The following is a 17,420-nucleotide window of genomic DNA, read 5'->3' as shown; positions in this document are numbered from 1 at the left end:
ACTTGTTCAGTATGAAAAACATTTAGACTTCTTTCCTAGGTTCCTTGCATCTGCAGGGAGTCATCCTTGTCTCCCCTCTTTCTCTCTCATCTCACTTCGAGTCGACCAGGAAATCATGCTGCTTCTGTTCTCAAGACCTAACAGGGCTTAACTGCTTCTCACCACCTCCATGGCTTCCACTCTTTCCGAACCTCCATCATGTCTCGTGCAGTAGGCTCTATCTGGTCTACCAGCTTCTACTCTAGCTCCCTTGCAGTTAATTCTCCACAGAGCTGACTGAGGGATCTATTTAATATGTAAGTAAGATCATGTCACACCTAGGCTGGAAACACTACAGTGGTTCTACATTTCACTCAGTTTAAAGCCAAGTTCTTAGAATGGTCTATGAGCCCCTTTGTGATCTGGGCCCTCCCCCTTACCTCTTGAGGTTTACTTCTCTTCTACTCTTCTCCTACTCACTGAACTCTGGACACCCTGACCACTTTGCTGCTTCTCAAATCCATTAAGCACTTATAACCTTTTGCCCCAGCCCCCTACCTTCCCTCTGCCTGGATGCTTTTCCTTAAATATCTAGTTAACTGTCTCCCTCACCTCTCTCTGATTTCTGCTAAAATCTCACATTCTCAATGAGGACATCCTTGTCCTGTTTAACCTTCCAATCCACCCTGTCCTGTTGTAATCTCTGTTACCCTGTTTGACTTTTTATAATGTAAAATTCTATTGCCCCTATATAACATTTTTATGATATATAAATATATTTGTATAATATATATTATTTGTTTATTCTTTTTTTTTCTGTTTCTCTGGTCAATAGGCAGGAATCTTTGCTTTTTTTTTTCCCCAAAGCCCCACTAGATAGTTGTATGTCATAGTCGCACATCCTTCTAGTTGCTGGATGTGGGACGCGGCCTCAGCATGGCCGGAGAAGCGGTGCGTCGGTGCATGCCCGGGATCTGAACCCTGGCCGCCAGCAGTGGAGCACGCGCACTTAACCGCTAAGCCATGGGGCCGGCCCAACAACAATTTATGGTGCATAGTAGGCACTCAATAAGTTTTAGTAAATAAATAAGTAAATTAGTTAAACCACAACATTTTATGAACAGTAAAGAAATTTTTTCTAACTGGACCCATTAGGATACATTTTATCTAGTCATAACTATAATCTTGCATTTCACAATTTGTTATTGTAAAAATACATTTACAAAATAGAAAAGTTTAAAAATACAAGAAAGTAGAGAGGAAAAAAAAGCCTAGTAGTCACTTCACCTAACACAATCTGTCTTAACCTTCTGCTATTTTTCTGCAAAGCTTCTCTATTCATAGTTGTAAGGGTCTTTAATAAAAACATAATTATCTTATGGTATACATAATTTGTATTATATTTTTCTTATAATATTGTCTTGTCAGTATTCCATTCTTTACATACTTTTCATCAATATATCACTTTTAATCACATATATCAGTGGCTTTCCAACTTACGTGGTTTATATCTATTGATACCGGCTGTATTAGTAGTTAAAAATGAGAATATTTTAAAATATTTATTTAATTCATTTAAAAACATAAAAATAAACTTATTACATGTTAACATAAAGAGCCTATTTTTAATGAAAATAACTATATTTTCCCAAACAAAAAAAAACTTAGTGAAAAGAGAAGCTTGAGTTTACATTTTTGCAAATCTGTCAATATCTAGCTTAGAAGACAGCAGATTCTCATATATCCTTTTGCATTCAGTCTGTTGAATTTCCGTTGTTTTGGTTGAAGTATATGAAAAAATCAGTCTCACAGAGATATGCAATAGACAAAGGGAGGAGTATGCTGATGATCTTTTCAGACAATTGTGGACGTTCTTATTTGATACCCTTCCAAAACCCAACAAATGGTAGTTTATTAAAGGTTAGTTGCAGTGTGGAATCTGAAACCATATCAATGAATTTTTCATACTATAGTACACTAAAATCCATTGATTCATCTTATACTGTGAATAGATCTTTCCCCATGCATGATTTTGTAACATCGTTTATTGGTCATCTGGAAAAGATTGGTTCACTGAGTTATGCAGAATTTCCAATATCAGAACAATCACATTTGTTAATGTCAACATAGCACCAATGATCTTATCACAAACTCTTCAACTACTGGAAAACTGTTAAGCCCACAGTGGCAGATAAAAGTTTTCTGAAGTTTCTATTTTCATTTAAAAGTTCGAATTTTATCACTGGCAATAAAGACTGTCTGTTGTTTTCCTTGAAGTGACAGGCTCACTTTGTTCTTCAAGAAATTGTCTGCCAGATACTCAAGTCTGGATAACCACAGTTTGTTGGTCATTGCCAAGTAAAAATGATGTTCCATGAAAAAAGTGCTAACTCAGCTTGCAACTCCAACAATCACACAAGTGATTTTCCTTGAGACAGCCATCATACTTCAGTACGCAGCAGAAGTGCTTTTCTATGTCCTTCTCATTTTGTCACAATATTAAAATAATGAATACTCAAGAGTTGGTACTTAATAAAATTAATAACTTTTAGCTTCATCAAAAACATTTTAAGATAAAACTGACATTTTATTTTATTTTATTACTTTTTACTGTGAATGTATGGCGATTAAGAATATAATGACAAGTAGGACAGTTTGGTGTTATTGCCTTCATTTGTGCTAGAGGGGGCCACCATTGTTTTTCCACCATCAGTGCAAATGTCAACATAGTTGTTTCAGGATAAACCATAAGATTTGAGAAGTGATTCCCTACTAAATAGCTCAGTACCACTTGTATTTGTTGTCAGGCATTCATATAAAAGATTATCTGCTTTGATGATTAGTTGATTCTGATACCAGATGAAAACAGGTGAAACAGCCTGTCCAGCCTAATCCATTTAGAAGGCAAAAGTACGGTTTTACAAACAGGATCTTAACTCATCTTTGTGTTTGCAGCTTAATCTTTAATTCAGCAAGGTAGTATATCATTAGAAAGAGGCAGCGCAATGATTTCTTTTACTGACTTCATCCATCAGGCATTCATCAAAGTCAACTATGCAAGACTTGATTGGTCTGTCAGCTATTGTGTGGGCTTCTCCAGCCATTGCAGCGTGGTAATTCACCCTGTAAGATGCTTCACTTACTTTTTCATTTCTAACTTGAAAAGCTGTACCAAACAATTTTTGGTTTTTAAAAACTTCATCATGTCTATGTTTAAAAACTCAATTTCCTGGCCGGCCCCGTGGCTTAGCGGTTAAGTGCACGCACTCCACTACTGGCAGCCCGGGTTCGGATCCCAGGCACGCACTGATGCACTGCTTGTCCAGCCATGCTGAGGCCGCATCCCACATACAGCAACTAGAAGGATGTGCAGCTATGACATACAACTATCTACTGGGGCTTTGGGGAGAAAAAGGGAAAAAAAAAGGAGGATTGGCAATAGATGTTAGCTCAGAGCCGGTCTTCCTCAGCAAAAAGAGGAGGATTAGCATGGATGTTAGCTCAGGGCAGATCTTCCTTACAAAAAAAACAAAAACAAAAAAAACAACTCAATTTCCTTTTTTTGAAACTTTGAATGATTGAGCTCAAAGTGACATCACAACTGGCATGATAATACTTTTTTTTTTTTTTCTGAGGAAGATTCGCCCTGAGCTAACATCTGTGGACAGTCTTCCTCTATTTTGTATTTTTTGTGTGTTTGTGTGAGGAAGATCAGGCCTGAGCTAACATCTGATGCCAGTCCTCCTCTTTTTTCTGAGGAAGCTTGGCCCTGAGCTAACATCCATGCCCATCTTCCTCTACTTTATATGGGATGCCGCCACAGCATGGCTCGACAGGCAGTGTGTCGGAGCGCGCCCAGGATTCAAACCGGCGAACCCCGGGCCACCACAGCGGAGCGCGCGCACTTAACCGCTTGCGCCACTGGGCCAGCCTCAGTCTTCCTCTATTTTGTATGTGGGTTGCTGTCACAGCATGGCCTCTGACGAGTGGTGTAGGTCCATGCTCAGGAACCAAACCTAGGCTGCCAAAGCAGAGCACACTGAACTTAACCTCTAGGCCACTGGGATGGCCTTGATAATACTATTTTTTAAGTGTTCTGTGGTATAAGACAATAAGGTAAATTATTATCATCTATAATGTGAGGGAAAGATAGATTTTGTCATATTTTTATTTCTTATTTACAGTGTCTCCAAATTTCTTTGGATTAGATTTATCCCATCCAGGAGTCATAAAACTCTCTGATGTGTCCTTTTTATATTTTTCAGTGTCTTTAGACTTAGAAATTGTCACCTGTGGCTTGTGAATATGTCTTCCTGTCTCCCCTTTCAAAGTAAATGATCCACCCTTAAAAATAAGAAAAAAATATAATAAACTTTCTTGTATTAAATTATTAATAATTATTATTACAAAATTCTAAAATTATAATACTTGTAGTAAAATTTATAAAATTAGCAATGTTTTTGAAAAAAATCTAAAACCGTTATTGCAGCACAAGATATCTAGATGTATTTACTTCTTATTGTTTTTCCACTTAGGCACAAAGAAAACTTCAGAAGTTCAAAAACATGATATATTGGATGATAATAACGTTACAGAAATTATAGCTGGTATATGAAAACTAGCTGGTAAGAGCACAGAGGTACTGAAATAATATTGAGTTAATTTCTGTAAATAGCACACTTATAAACCTACTACTACCTTAAAAAATTCTAAAAGCACAAGAACATACAAGCCTACATCAATAAGCCATTAAAGCAATGATGTCATCATATGTCATATAGCCTGTAGAGGATTCTGCTGTACACATGTGAAAGAAGAAGAGTGAAAAAGGCAAATTACAACTTAGACTTATTAGGGAAATAGTTTTGACTTTGAGGATCACCTTGAAAGGGTCTGGGGGAATCCCTGTGCTCCCAGACTACATTTTGAGAACTGCTTCTCTATGTCATTATGTTATACTATTAGCGCCTCAATTTTTTTTTGTTACACGTGGCTGTAATAAAATTCTTTGTACTTAGGATTTTTCCCCCTCTGTTGGTTATTATTTTCATATGGTAGATTACCAGAAATAAAATCACTAAGACAAATTCAAAATATGTGACATCCAATAAGACAGTCTTCACAGCCTCTTCAAAAAGTCAATGTCATGAGGAGAAAAGGTGCGAGGGTTGTTGTAGATAAGAGACTATAGAAACACATCAGCCGAAAGCAGTGTGTGGACTTTTACTGGATCCTGGTTTGAAAAAGAAAAAAAAACTAGTAAAGACATTTTTGAACAATAGGTATTATTTGAATATGAAATAGATATTAGATAATATTATGGAATTATAGTTAATTTTCTTATGTATGATAGTGGTATTATACTTGTTTATTTAGGAACATGTTCTTATTTTTAGGATATATATGCTGAAGTATTAGGGGTGAAGTTTCATGGTATCTGCAACTTACTTGCAAATGTTTCATCAAAAATCTATCTATACACACATAGAAAAATACCTGGGTTGAAAGTAGATAAAGAAAAGATGGTGCAATGTTAGTTGCAAATCTAGGTGGTAGGGATGCAGATGATCTTTGAACTATTTTTTCAGCCTTTCAGTTTATTTGACATTTTTCATAGTAAAAAGTTGGTTAATAAATGAAGTCACAAAATCAAATGTTATTAATATTATTGATTCATTTCTAAATCATTATCTAAAAGAATACAGCACTGTTTTAAAAGTTACATAAGGCATTTTTTAATACATTTACTGTACAGCATATAGCTCAGTAAATGATCAGCTCCACAGACATTCAGATGGGAATTTTCATCCTTTCTTCATCCATGTGAGTGATGTGACCTCAAACTTGAAAGTTCCCGGTTGTCTTATCTGTAAGATGAATGACAATAACAATGGTTATTTGATAAGGTTGTTGTAAAAATAAAATTTGTGTTACCCATAAAATTCTTAGGCCAGTGCCTGGCAAATAGAAAGCATTCAAATCTCATCTTCTATTGTTGTCATTACAAATTTCGAGTCCTTACTTCATTCAATTAGAAAATCCGATGGAAAAGCTCTACATATTAAATCATCTCTATTACCTCCAAGTGCATTCTGTAACTTCAGGCCTATTGCAAGTCCTTAGGGAACAGAATGGTTTAATAGATCTGTATGAATTATTTGTAATTAGCATGTAAATTGTTATAAAAATTATTTTTTACATAAATCAAAATATTCTTCTCTACTGTTTAAACATTTTCTAGAAGTTTATCCTAATAATTATTTTGCCTTAAGTTTTCTAAATCATAGACAACTTCATCTTAAATTATCATATGTCTAAATTAGTGGAGTCTAAATTAATTGTCTTTTGATTTATTTGGAAAAGTTCAACCAACATATTTCATGGGTAGAATTTCAAATTATGAATATCCTCAATTGTTTTGTTCTTGGTATTCAAGCTATCAGTGGACTTTTCTTAGAAAGAAAATTAATTACATGAGAGAACTTGTCTAGTATTTTGAAAAATAGAGATCTTAAGATTTTAAAAATGGCTACTGTAAGGACAGGAAGAACTATTCCTCTACCTTCCAGGTTCTTCCAGCTTGTCCAAGAATTAAACTGACATGAGACAGAATAACAGGAGAAAATCAAAGTTTAATAACATGTATATATAGGAGAAACCCAGGAAAACTGAGTAACTTGTCAAAATGGCCAAAGCCACCACCTTAAATACCATCTTCAGCTAAAGACAAAGGAGGATGTTGGGTGTAGTGCTTGAGACTTCAAAGGGGTGGAAGGCAATTCACATGAGATAGAAAAGCGAATGTTTGGTAAATAAATGTTGACCCTGCCTCGCAAAGACAATGAGAGATGGAGAAGACTTGGATTAAATGGGCCTTGCTAGATTCCTCCTGTCTATTGCACCTAGTTTATATTATACTATAGTTACCTTGTAGTATTAGATCCTTCTTGGAATAGGCCTTCTATCTTAAATTTTTTTAGGCAGTTAGGGAGAAGGGCAAAGTTTCTTTCTTGAGTCTTTTGTTCTTAAAAATAATCAAGCCAAAGAGACACATTTTGGTGTGGCAAATTCTGATCCCCCACATTACAAAAGTGTTTTCACAGTAATTTATAAAAGTGAAGCCCCTTGTTTTTCTGTTGAATGATTTCCATTTTGTTAAGTCTAGAAGTGCTTCAGTTGTTACTGATAATTTTTTAGAGTGTTTCTTCTTAAAAATCACCCTTAATTTGTATTAGTAATAGATGCTGCTGAATGTTTGGAGGCATTTAAAATTGTAAAAGATCGTGTTATATATATAGACACACACACACAATGGAATATTATTCAGCCATTGAAGATGAAGGAAATCCTGCCTTTTGTGACAACATGGATGAACCTTGAGGACATTATGCTAAGTGAAATAAGCCAGACAGAGGAAGACAAATACTACATGATATCACTTATATGTGGAATCTAAATGGAAGGTCAGACTCACAGAAACAGAGTAGAAAAGTGGTTGCCAGGGGCTGGGGGGTTGGGGAAACAGGGAGAGGTTGGTAAAAGGGTACAAACTTTCAACTATAAGATAAATAAAGCCTGAGGATCTAACGTATAACGTGGTGACTATAGTTGATAACACTATATTGTATAATTGAAATGTGCTAAGAGAGTAGAACTTGAATGTTCTCACCAAGAAAATAAATAAATAAATATGTGAGGTGATGGATGTGTTAATTAACTAGACAAGAAGAATCCTTTCACACTGTATATGTATATCAAATCATCATGATGTCCACTTAAAATATCTTACCATTTAATGTGTCAATTTTACCTCAATACAGCTGAAAAAAATAAAAAATAAATAAGTAAAATTGAGATAATTTATTTAAAATGCAGTCCTAAAATTAATGTTTTTGTTTTTATTTAGTGTGTTATATGATCGAGCAAATGTTAAATTTGTTCTCATGGATAAGAACTCTCATGAAAATGAAAGTATTATAGTATGGCTTGACATAGACGGAGCATAGATTGAAATAAAAGATATAGCACAGAAGTAATAGGCCTGTCTAATGAAGGGAGCCAATTACAATAAAATGAGAAAAACTCAGTTGTAGTTTGTGTTTTTCACAAATACCCACTGGGATAGAAGCATTCTAATTAATCTTATATTCCAGAAGAAACTAAAATATAGCTCATTAAAAGAACAAGGAAGGGCTAGATTTTTCAACCTGCGTAACTCATGGAAACAGCTTCCTCTATCTTCCTCTGTCTCCTTCTGTGATATGTTCTATACAGGTGGTGAATTAGACTGCCTTCTGGAAATTAAAACCCACGTGGCTAAGACTACAGCAGTAAATCTGGCAAAACAGATGGTCCTGGGTGAATTGTTATACCTCGGCATAAAACCTTGGGAATTTACCAATAGACTTTACACTAAGTAATAGGAATCAGAGGACAAATTAACAGTAAAACTTTCATGCTTATATCCAAACAGTATGTTATGGCTTCTTTCATTGTATCATTCTAATCAAGCCAGAATTATTCTGCAAGTCAAATATCAGACTCACAAATGTGTGTGTACTCATTTATAGTCTTTTCTCTAGTCAAGCATTGAGATATTATTAAATGAGAATTTAGTTCCACATTCTAGCTAGATTTTCCAGTGGAGTTTCAAGAATTATATGTTATGAATGTTTTTCTTCTTTTAAAGTCATTGCTATTTCATGTATAAAAGAGTTTTGTTGGTTTGTACATTCAACATCAGTATTTTCATTTGCTGGTGAGTGAGAAGAAGAGAACTAACATTTTTCAGTGTCTACTATGAGTCTGGTTCTTTTCTCCACCCTATCTGATCTGATCCTTCTAACAGTCCCAGAAAGCATTCACACATCCATGCTTTCATAACTTTATTCGCGACTTGCTATTGAGTTATTTGTAAATCACTGAAAATATAGGAGTTGAACAAGATAGACCCAGTTCTTATTTTTGTGGCATTTTAATTCTAGCAGAGAAGACACCCCGTAACAAATATCTGATTAATTACCTAATTACAGTTGTAATAAGGGATAAAAGAGCTCATAATAAGAGGACCTGACCTAGCTGGGGAGGGCTTGGGGAGAATAGGAAGCTTTCCAACATTGTTGAAGGAATGCTTGAAGGTCTGAATTTATCATCAATCAAGCTGTGTCTTAAGGAATGAGTAGGAATTGGCCTGTAGAAATTGTGTGTGTGGACGGAGACCTAGAGAAGGAGATGGAAGTGGAAGGAATCTGATGACAGCAGGCTGAAAAGGGGGAGAGTGGTTAGTGGTTTTCTCTCCATTATAGCTCTGACATCCAAGGTTACACAAGTAAATATAATGGGATTTGAATTCGATTCTGTCCAACCTCCAAGTTCTTTCTGGTATAACATGCGTTTTCCCTGTTAGTCATCAAATGATGCTTAAGTTATTGCTTTGATCTTCGTCTGCAGCTTCTTCGACATGAAATACTTTTGCATCTTCATTCAGATTATTGCTGTTTTATTTATGAAAGTAAGTTGCTGTTCATGCCTTCAACATCATCTCTGTTTTGTTTTTCAGCGTTCCAACATTCCAGAGCCTTCCTGAAGAAATCCTCAGTAAGCTTGCTGACGTCCTTGAAGAGGTAATTGGTTTTAGCCCTTGAACTTTTTGAGATGGGACCCAGTCTATCACAGCTGTGTGATAGCGAATCAAAAACTGCAAAGAGGCCTTTTAAATATTTTTAAGATCTGGAATGAGCTATATATTTGGCTTCAAATGGAAAGCAGCTCAGCACATCTGACATTTATACACAGTTAGAAATGTGCAAATCAACTTAACATAGAGGGAAGAAAACTTTTCGTTGTGGCAAATATAATGTTACTTTGACTTCCAAGAATGGGAGATGGCATATTTCTCTCTTATTTCAGTCAGTGTAAAGCAAGATTGCAGTAATTCCCCCCTCTGAAGCTTCAGTTCAGCAAATTTACAACAGGAATTAGCAGTTGGGTACATATTTTATTAGCATATGGATATATTTTACACATGTAATTTATGCCGGAATGTGAAAGCGTCGCTGTTACTTCTTTTTCTCTGAACCCGTGAAGCCATGAATTTGAAGAAGAGAAACAGTGCACATTAGGTTATTTAATTGTAGGCTGCCTCTTTGAGATTGATAACTGAGCACTAATAGAAAGAAGTTTGTCTGCTCAAACCCGTGAGCTTCAGACCAAATTTAAAGCAGACAAGTTTTAGTGTCTAAAGTTGTTGAGCATATGGGTTCTGTTTCAGGTTGAAAAGATAAAAATTATCTGTCCTCTTTTGCTGAGGAGGTACAGATGGATTGATGGGAATACAAAGACAGTAAACATGAAGGCAAAGCCCACCATCAACCCAAAGTAGGATGCCCTATCTGAGGTGGGCAACGTGGAGCACAGAGTTGGTGTAAATCAGACTCGGCAAACAAAAGATGACTTCAGGAATTTAGAAGGTGAAACAGGCAGTGCAGACAAAATCATGAGGCAGAGACTATTCAGGTGAGGCAAACATTCCAGATGTTAAAGAAATATTATTGAGATACTTGTTAAAGACAGTGAGGCAGACTTTGTTCAAGGGAGGCTACTACAGTGGGGTCTTGTAGTTGAAGAGAGAGATCAGGCTCAACTCCAGATACAAGGACAAGTGGAGATTTATAACCAGGAACAGAGTAGGGCTCAGTGGATGCAAAATTACTAAAAGGAAACATCAGGAGTAATGAAATTCTGGCTAAACCAAGCTGATGGGATTTTTCTGAAGGCAGGCTGGGGTGATATTGAGGGTGATGGATAAGAAATTTGATCAAGTATCAAGGGTGGGGGACTTTTGCTAAACCGACTCAGCAGGATTCTTGCTAAAACTAGACTACAGGGGCCAAGGACAGGGTCCAAGGTCAGGGGCGTAGTCAGAAAGAGGATTCAGATGAGCCTGACTCAAGTTGGGTCAAAGGAAAAAGTCTTTGTCACAGGTCAAGTTTATTCATTTTTTTCATTTATTCAGCAAACGTTCACTGAGTGTCCCCTATAATCAGGGGTCCTAGGATATAACAGTAAATAAGTTAGGCACAGTCCTTCCCTTATGGAGTTTACATTCTAGAAGGGGAGATTCATAGTCATCAACTAATTACATAAAAATTGATTAATTGGACTTGTGGTTCAAACCAAAGAGTAAGATGTGACCTGCTAACAGCATGAAACAAGGGAACCAACATAGTCTAGGGGTCTATAGAAATATTCTGAGAGAATGTGCTGAGCACAGCTCTGCTAAGTAAGTAGGAGTTGACTGTATGAAGAAGGATTATTATAGACAGAAGGAACCAAGTGGATGAATAAAGGCTGGAATGCAGGATGTGCCTGGATATGGAATCTTGCAGTGCCTAGTAGGTTGGGTGAGATACTTTGATTTCATCCTTTTAGCCAGAGAAAACCTTTACAGGCTTTTAAACCTGGGGAAATGGAAGGAGAGGCAGGATCAGATTAACATTTTTGCTTTTTAGGAGCTTTTAAGGACCATTCCAGAGGAAGGTTTAATTGGGTAAGTAGAAATGAAATGAGATGCATATGGTCAGCTCTCGGGAAAAGGGTGGTTTGGTTATGTGCCTCCCTACCTGAATCTTTCTTGCATGTAAATTTCCCTTATTGCTCTTCAGAGTGCTTAGAAGGAGACTTCATATTGACTATTTTTATCTGTTATGCAATTATTTATTGAATGCCAAATGTATTCCAGGCTCTCTTGTGCTCTGGGCATATAGCAATGAAAAAACAGAACAAAGCAAAACAAAAATCTGTTTTCTTGAAGCTTACATTATTTGGGTGGGGGTCAAAAAGAAGATAGACAGTAAACAGAATAAGTAATTTTAAAAAGCGTATGGTATGTTCAATAAAGATGAGTGCTACAGAGGAGAATTTAAGCAGGGAAGGAGGATATGTGGAGTTTAAGGCTTCGTACTTGTAACGTGAGTTGTCCATTGAATAAAGAAGTGATGAAGTAGGGGCCGGCCGCATGGCTGAGTGGTTCCAGTTCTGTGTACTCTGCTTCAGCAGCCTTGATTTGCAGGTTCAGATTCTGGGCGTGGACCTACACCACTCATCAAGCCATGCTGTGGCGGTGACCCACATACCAAATAGAGGAAGGTTGGCACAGATGTTAGCTCAGGGCTAATCTTCCTCAAGCAAAAAAAAAGGAAAAAGAGGAATATTGGCAATGGATGTTAGCTCAGGGCGAATCTTTCTCAGCAAAAAAACAAAATAAAGCAAAAAGGGATGAAGTGTTGGAGCCAAGGAAAGAGCACAATCGTTTTCAGAAAGAGTGTACTTGAGGAGTTCCAGGCATAGCCAGGGGATCAGTGTGACAGGACTGAAGTAAAGGGTCAGAGGAAGATGTGAGTAAAGTGTTGTGGGAGCAGGCAGATCATTTAGGGCCATCTAAGCCATTACAATTATTTTGGCTTTTACTTGGATTGAGATGAAAGCCATTGGATAGCTCTAAGCAGAGCAATGAAATTATTTGACTTAAATTTTTAACAAGACTGCTGTAGCTGCTGTGTTGAGAAGAGATTAAGAGGCTGCTGCAACAATCCAGGAGAGAAATGATGGTGGTTTTGTTCCCTGTGGTAAGATTAAGAAATAGTCAGATTCTAAATGTATTTTGAAGATAAAGCTGAAAAGCTTTCCTGTTGCAGTAAATGTGTGGCATGAGAGAAAGAGAGGAATCAAGGATGACCTCAATGTTTGTGACATGGCTAACTGGAAAGGTGGAGTTATTATTCATTGAAATGGAGAAGACCTGGGGAAGAGTACATGGTGGGTGGGAAGATTAGGAGCTCAGGGAGATAGGATATGGGAAATCAGGAGCTTGAGGGTCTTTGGCAGGTGGATGGTTTATTGTAGCATTGTTTGTGTGGCAGGGAGCTGTTTGTCATCTGCGTGTCGTTCTGGGGGGCCAAATGTGGATGGATACTAGGCAGAACTCTGCAGCAGGTAGCAACCACCAATTAAGATAATAGCTTGAATGGATCTTAAAAACATTATGCTGAGAGAAAAACATAAAACAAAAAAAAAACTGAGATAATGAAATATTTACATCAAAGTATATTTGCACAAAAGAGCATTTTGCTAGGAGTCATTACAAACAAAATATTACACATTGGATACATGTGAATGGTTGCCTATAGCAGAATGGGGAAGGGAGAACTATGGGGATAAGAGCATGAATGAATGAATGAAAAAAGGAGAATAAATAGAAAAAAGCCTTGATGATTGATCCTTAGTGTTTCCAATTTAAGGGATTGGGAAATGTAGCAGCCTGTGAAAATAGGAGGAAAACTAGGAACATTTTGTGCCTTAAAATCCAAGAGAAGAAATCTTTCAAGTAAGAAACTGCCAAACTTGTATTTGAGTTTTGTTGAAAAAGACAAGGAGAGAAAGGGGTAGTAGGCGGGAAGAGAAAAGTAGGGGTAGGAGGAGACTGTTGTAGCACAGGGAATGTTAAAGCAGGAGACAGAGAGGAGGTTACACCAGCAGTGTCTTGAGTAAACACAAGAGGATAGATGTCTCTGGTGCCTATAGAGACAGGGCAGGCAGAGTATCTGGGCACACGTGCAGGTAGGCAGGTTGATGGAGTGTTGGATCTGTAGAAAACCTGTTCTGATATCTTCTATTTTCTTAGTGATCTAGAAAGCAAGTCATCAACTGAGAATGAGAATGGGGCAGAGATATGAGAGATTTGAGAACAGAGGACAAGGTATAAGAAAAATGAAAGAGTGAATAGATTAGGATATCAGTATGATTGCCAGGTATCATTCAGGCCCCGCTTGATTTTAGCAATCCCAAATCTAAGTTAAACAGGTGTGGGAGATTAAAATTTGGCCACCCCAAAATATGTCTCTTTACCTTGATTATTTTCTCTGATGGACATTTGACCTCCCCCACTAACTGCCTAAAGGACTTTAACTCAGGGTGTGGACAGACTGGCAGGGTCCTCACTAAGCCCATTCTTCTCAAAGGTCTGTTTACCAAACATTTACGTTTGTAAAGGTATCTCCCTCTGCGTACTGGGAAGGGGGGGGAATGATCTTGTCTCTGGAAACTCTTATCAGTACAGAAGGAAAGGACTTAAATCTGCATACTCTTGTTTACTATGCTTTTCTGGTAATCTCCCATAACTAACTCCACCCACCCCCAGCATCCTCCTTTGTCTTTAGCTGAAGATAGCATTTAAGATGAGAATTTCTGCCATTTGTTGAGAAACTCAGTTTCCCTGGTTTCTCCCATGTATACATGTTATTAAACTTGGTATTATTTTCTCCTGCTAACCTGTCTTAATTATTTGTCCAGCCATAAAAACCTTAAGGGAAAGGGCAGAGGGGGATTCTTCCTCTTCCCCAACACAGGCAAGGAAGAGTTTATTTAAGCCCTGCGATAGAGGAGAGGTATCACATTCAACTCTGCCGGAACAAAAGGTGGGAGACAGTGGAAAAGTACTCGAGAAGTACTTCAATAGAGGTAGTCCAGTAAGTGTACTCCAGTAAGGAGGAGGTTGTCAATGTGATTGGGTTATCTGCTTTGCTAACTGTTCCTTCTGGAAGTTAGGCTTTCTTACCCTCTCACCAGAGGCTGGGAGATAGAGGAGCTATCTCCTTCTGGAATGGTTCTTGAGTCCTTAAAAAAGATCTTCCATTCCTGGGTAGTAAAACTGGCAACAGGCTGGGAGAAGATTTGCACCTCAAAGAGGCACAAAAAGGATTTACAACTGCAAAGTTTCTAAAGTAAATACTCTAAGAAAAGGGGGCTCAGGAGCCTAGAGTCAGGAAGGAGCCTGTCTAACGTTTAGTCAAGGTGAGGGAAATGTTAAGTCTGTCTTGGTTACTAACCCATTCGGTTGTGTGCTTTTTTCAGCCCCATTTGTTTGCCTGGATTCAGGTTCTAAGTAGGCAGAGAATTGAATTTAACCAGAATTGGTTCTTTGCCAAGAGAAGACGAATGGTTGAGGGAGGGAATAGGGAGTTGAGGGTGCATGTGAAGGAAGGATTATAATGGTAGACCCTAGAATTTAAACTGGGCAAGGAGGAGAGGTACACTAGAAGAAGCAAGAGCCAGTGAGAGATTGCAGGATCAATGGATTTTAGTCTCATGAGGTTGAAGAATTTTTGGAGTTGTGCTGTAATAGGGTTGAACTGGAAAGATACTGAAAATGTTTTTGTCTCTAGGTAATAACTATACCAGTAATTCTATGATCTGTAAACTTCAAATGTTCTTATCCACAAATTCTTAGTTTGAGTCTTATCGAAGTGCGCTTTCCTATGATTTATTGGTCTCCTTCATCTTACATGTGTACACAAAGTAAAGCAAAAGTCACATTTGATTCCTACGTTCAAATATAAAAAATATATGAGAAAAAATACTGGCTGTGTTTCTCTCTGAATGCACCAACCACTGTACCTGCAACCTCTAAATGTAAAACTGCTTTTTCTGGTTCTTTTGCTTTTTGCTTTCCTTGTTGAATACACTGAAAAACTCTCTGATGACCTCTTTCTTTTTTTTAACAAAACGAACTAAAGTACCAATTTACTATTCCCAATCAAGCCCTTCCAAAAAAAATCCCATGAAATCCCCTAATCACCTAATCATTTTCTTTCTTTTCCTCAGCTGTGGAAGCATTTGCTATGTTTTGCAAAACAATAGCCAGAGGTCTATGAATAATTCTGACCCAAGAAATATTTCAGTATTTTATGTCAGATTTTCTAATCAGAAGATGCCTTAATTTACGTTTGAATTGTGTGAGCCCCAGTACAGTCTATACCAATGCTGCATGAAAACAGAAACAGATGATTAAGTGCCCACACATTTGTTTTGAGGACATAAAAATGAAATAAACAGACGAAATACGAAGTAGACATGTAAATATACTACCCAATGCATGGAAGTGTTTGACTCAAGTTGAATAAACAAGCACAATGAGAAACTAGATTAAATTATGTATCAGATAGAGTGAAGCAAATTTGGAAGCACAAAAGCAGTACCAGTGTCACATAACATTAAAGGAAAATGTGCTTGCATAATAATTGAGCTGTCTTTCTTTCTACAATTATCCACAAGAAGATGAAAGAATACCAGATTATTTTGAAAGGAAAGCAGTATTATTATAGCATTCAACAAAGAAATTTGCAGCCTTGTTTGTTTGACAAATATTTATGGAGCACCTGCCTCATGCCAGGGACTGTTCCAAGCCCTGAGGATTCAGGGCCCTGCTCTCCCAGAGCATATATTCCAGTGGAGGGTTCACGTGAGAAGTAAGGAAAATAGCATCCAGTCATAAGGCCCCTCTGCACTGGTTTACTAAGAAGGGACTTGTCTGAGGAGGTAATATTTAAGCTGAGATCTAAATGCAGATGTGGGATGCCATGTGTACTGGGCAAAGGGAAGAGCAGGCACAAGTTCCTAAAGTAGGAATGAGTTGGCTGTCCTTAAGGAATAGAAAGGAGCTTTATAGTGAGGTGAGATGAGGCTAGAGAAAATTAGGCAAGGCCAGATGACGGAGGGCTTAGCCGGTCGTGATAAGGAGTTTGGTTTTTATTCTAAGCGCAATGGGAAGATTTGGAGGGTTGTAAGTAGTGAAGTGATGTGATCTGAGTGATGTTTTAATAATATCTTTCTGGCGAGTGTGAGAAGAATGGATTATAGAAGGACTGGTTAGAAGGCTACTGCAAAATAACCCAGCTGACAGTGGACGGTTTGTACGTGGATTTACTTTCTTATTGACTATTTCATTCCTTATATTCATTATGAAACAATACTTCCAGCATAAGGGAAAAAAAATTGCAGAATAGGGACAGGAGAGGCAGGGACTGAGAGAAATAAAGTGTAAGCAGATAGAAAGAAGAATGAACATAAAGGTTATGGATAAAGTGATTTAGGAGAGTACATGTGACTAGAGGACAAACATATGGTACTTGGGGCATCGTATTCTGGAACTAAAAGAGAAGCCTGTATGTGAGTCATTTCTACCATTGCCCACCCCAGCCTCCACTTACCCCTCTGTAATCTCTAGAGTGGATGTACCCACTTGTGTGTTCCTCCCTATGAGATTATAAAAAAAGAACTAATATCCTTATTCTTAGTGTAGCAATTTAGTGCCCCTTTCTCCCTTTCCTTTATATCACATAGGAGAAATAATTCCTTTGCATATTGAATCTCTCATGCCTTTTTCAGGAACATATACAAGTTTTCTCTAGTCCTTTTGAGACATTGTGTATATGCGTAGATACAAAGAAGTTCTTGGTGAAAGGCCTATCCAGATCAAGCACAATAATCCCAAAGTTTTTCTAGGTTATGTTTTGTGAGACAAGTTGAACTAATTTATTTGACTCTCTAATTGTTCACATTCGTTGTCACCGTAGTATGTTCTTCTCATCCCATATCTGACTCAA

The 17,420-nt window shown here is 37.4% G+C and overlaps 1 protein-coding gene across 2 annotated transcripts in view; it reads left to right on the top strand.

The window, feature by feature from the left end:
* PRKG1 (protein kinase cGMP-dependent 1) overlaps positions 1-17,420 on the top strand; it is a 1,223,752-nt gene that overhangs the window by 858,454 nt on the left and 347,878 nt on the right. For both annotated transcript variants that reach the window (XM_004440002.3, XM_004440001.3), the window contains exon 5: positions 9,539-9,602. In XM_004440002.3, the coding sequence (XP_004440059.2) occupies positions 9,539-9,602 (64 nt within the window). The remainder of the gene's footprint in view (positions 1-9,538; positions 9,603-17,420) is intronic.

Source organism: Ceratotherium simum, chromosome 6, assembly GCF_057802395.1.
Source record: "Ceratotherium simum simum isolate JZ-2026a chromosome 6, ASM5780239v1, whole genome shotgun sequence".
NCBI lineage: Eukaryota > Metazoa > Chordata > Mammalia > Perissodactyla > Rhinocerotidae > Ceratotherium > Ceratotherium simum.
The sequence above is the reverse complement of the archived record's forward strand: the minus strand, read 5'-3'. Positions and strand labels throughout refer to the sequence as shown.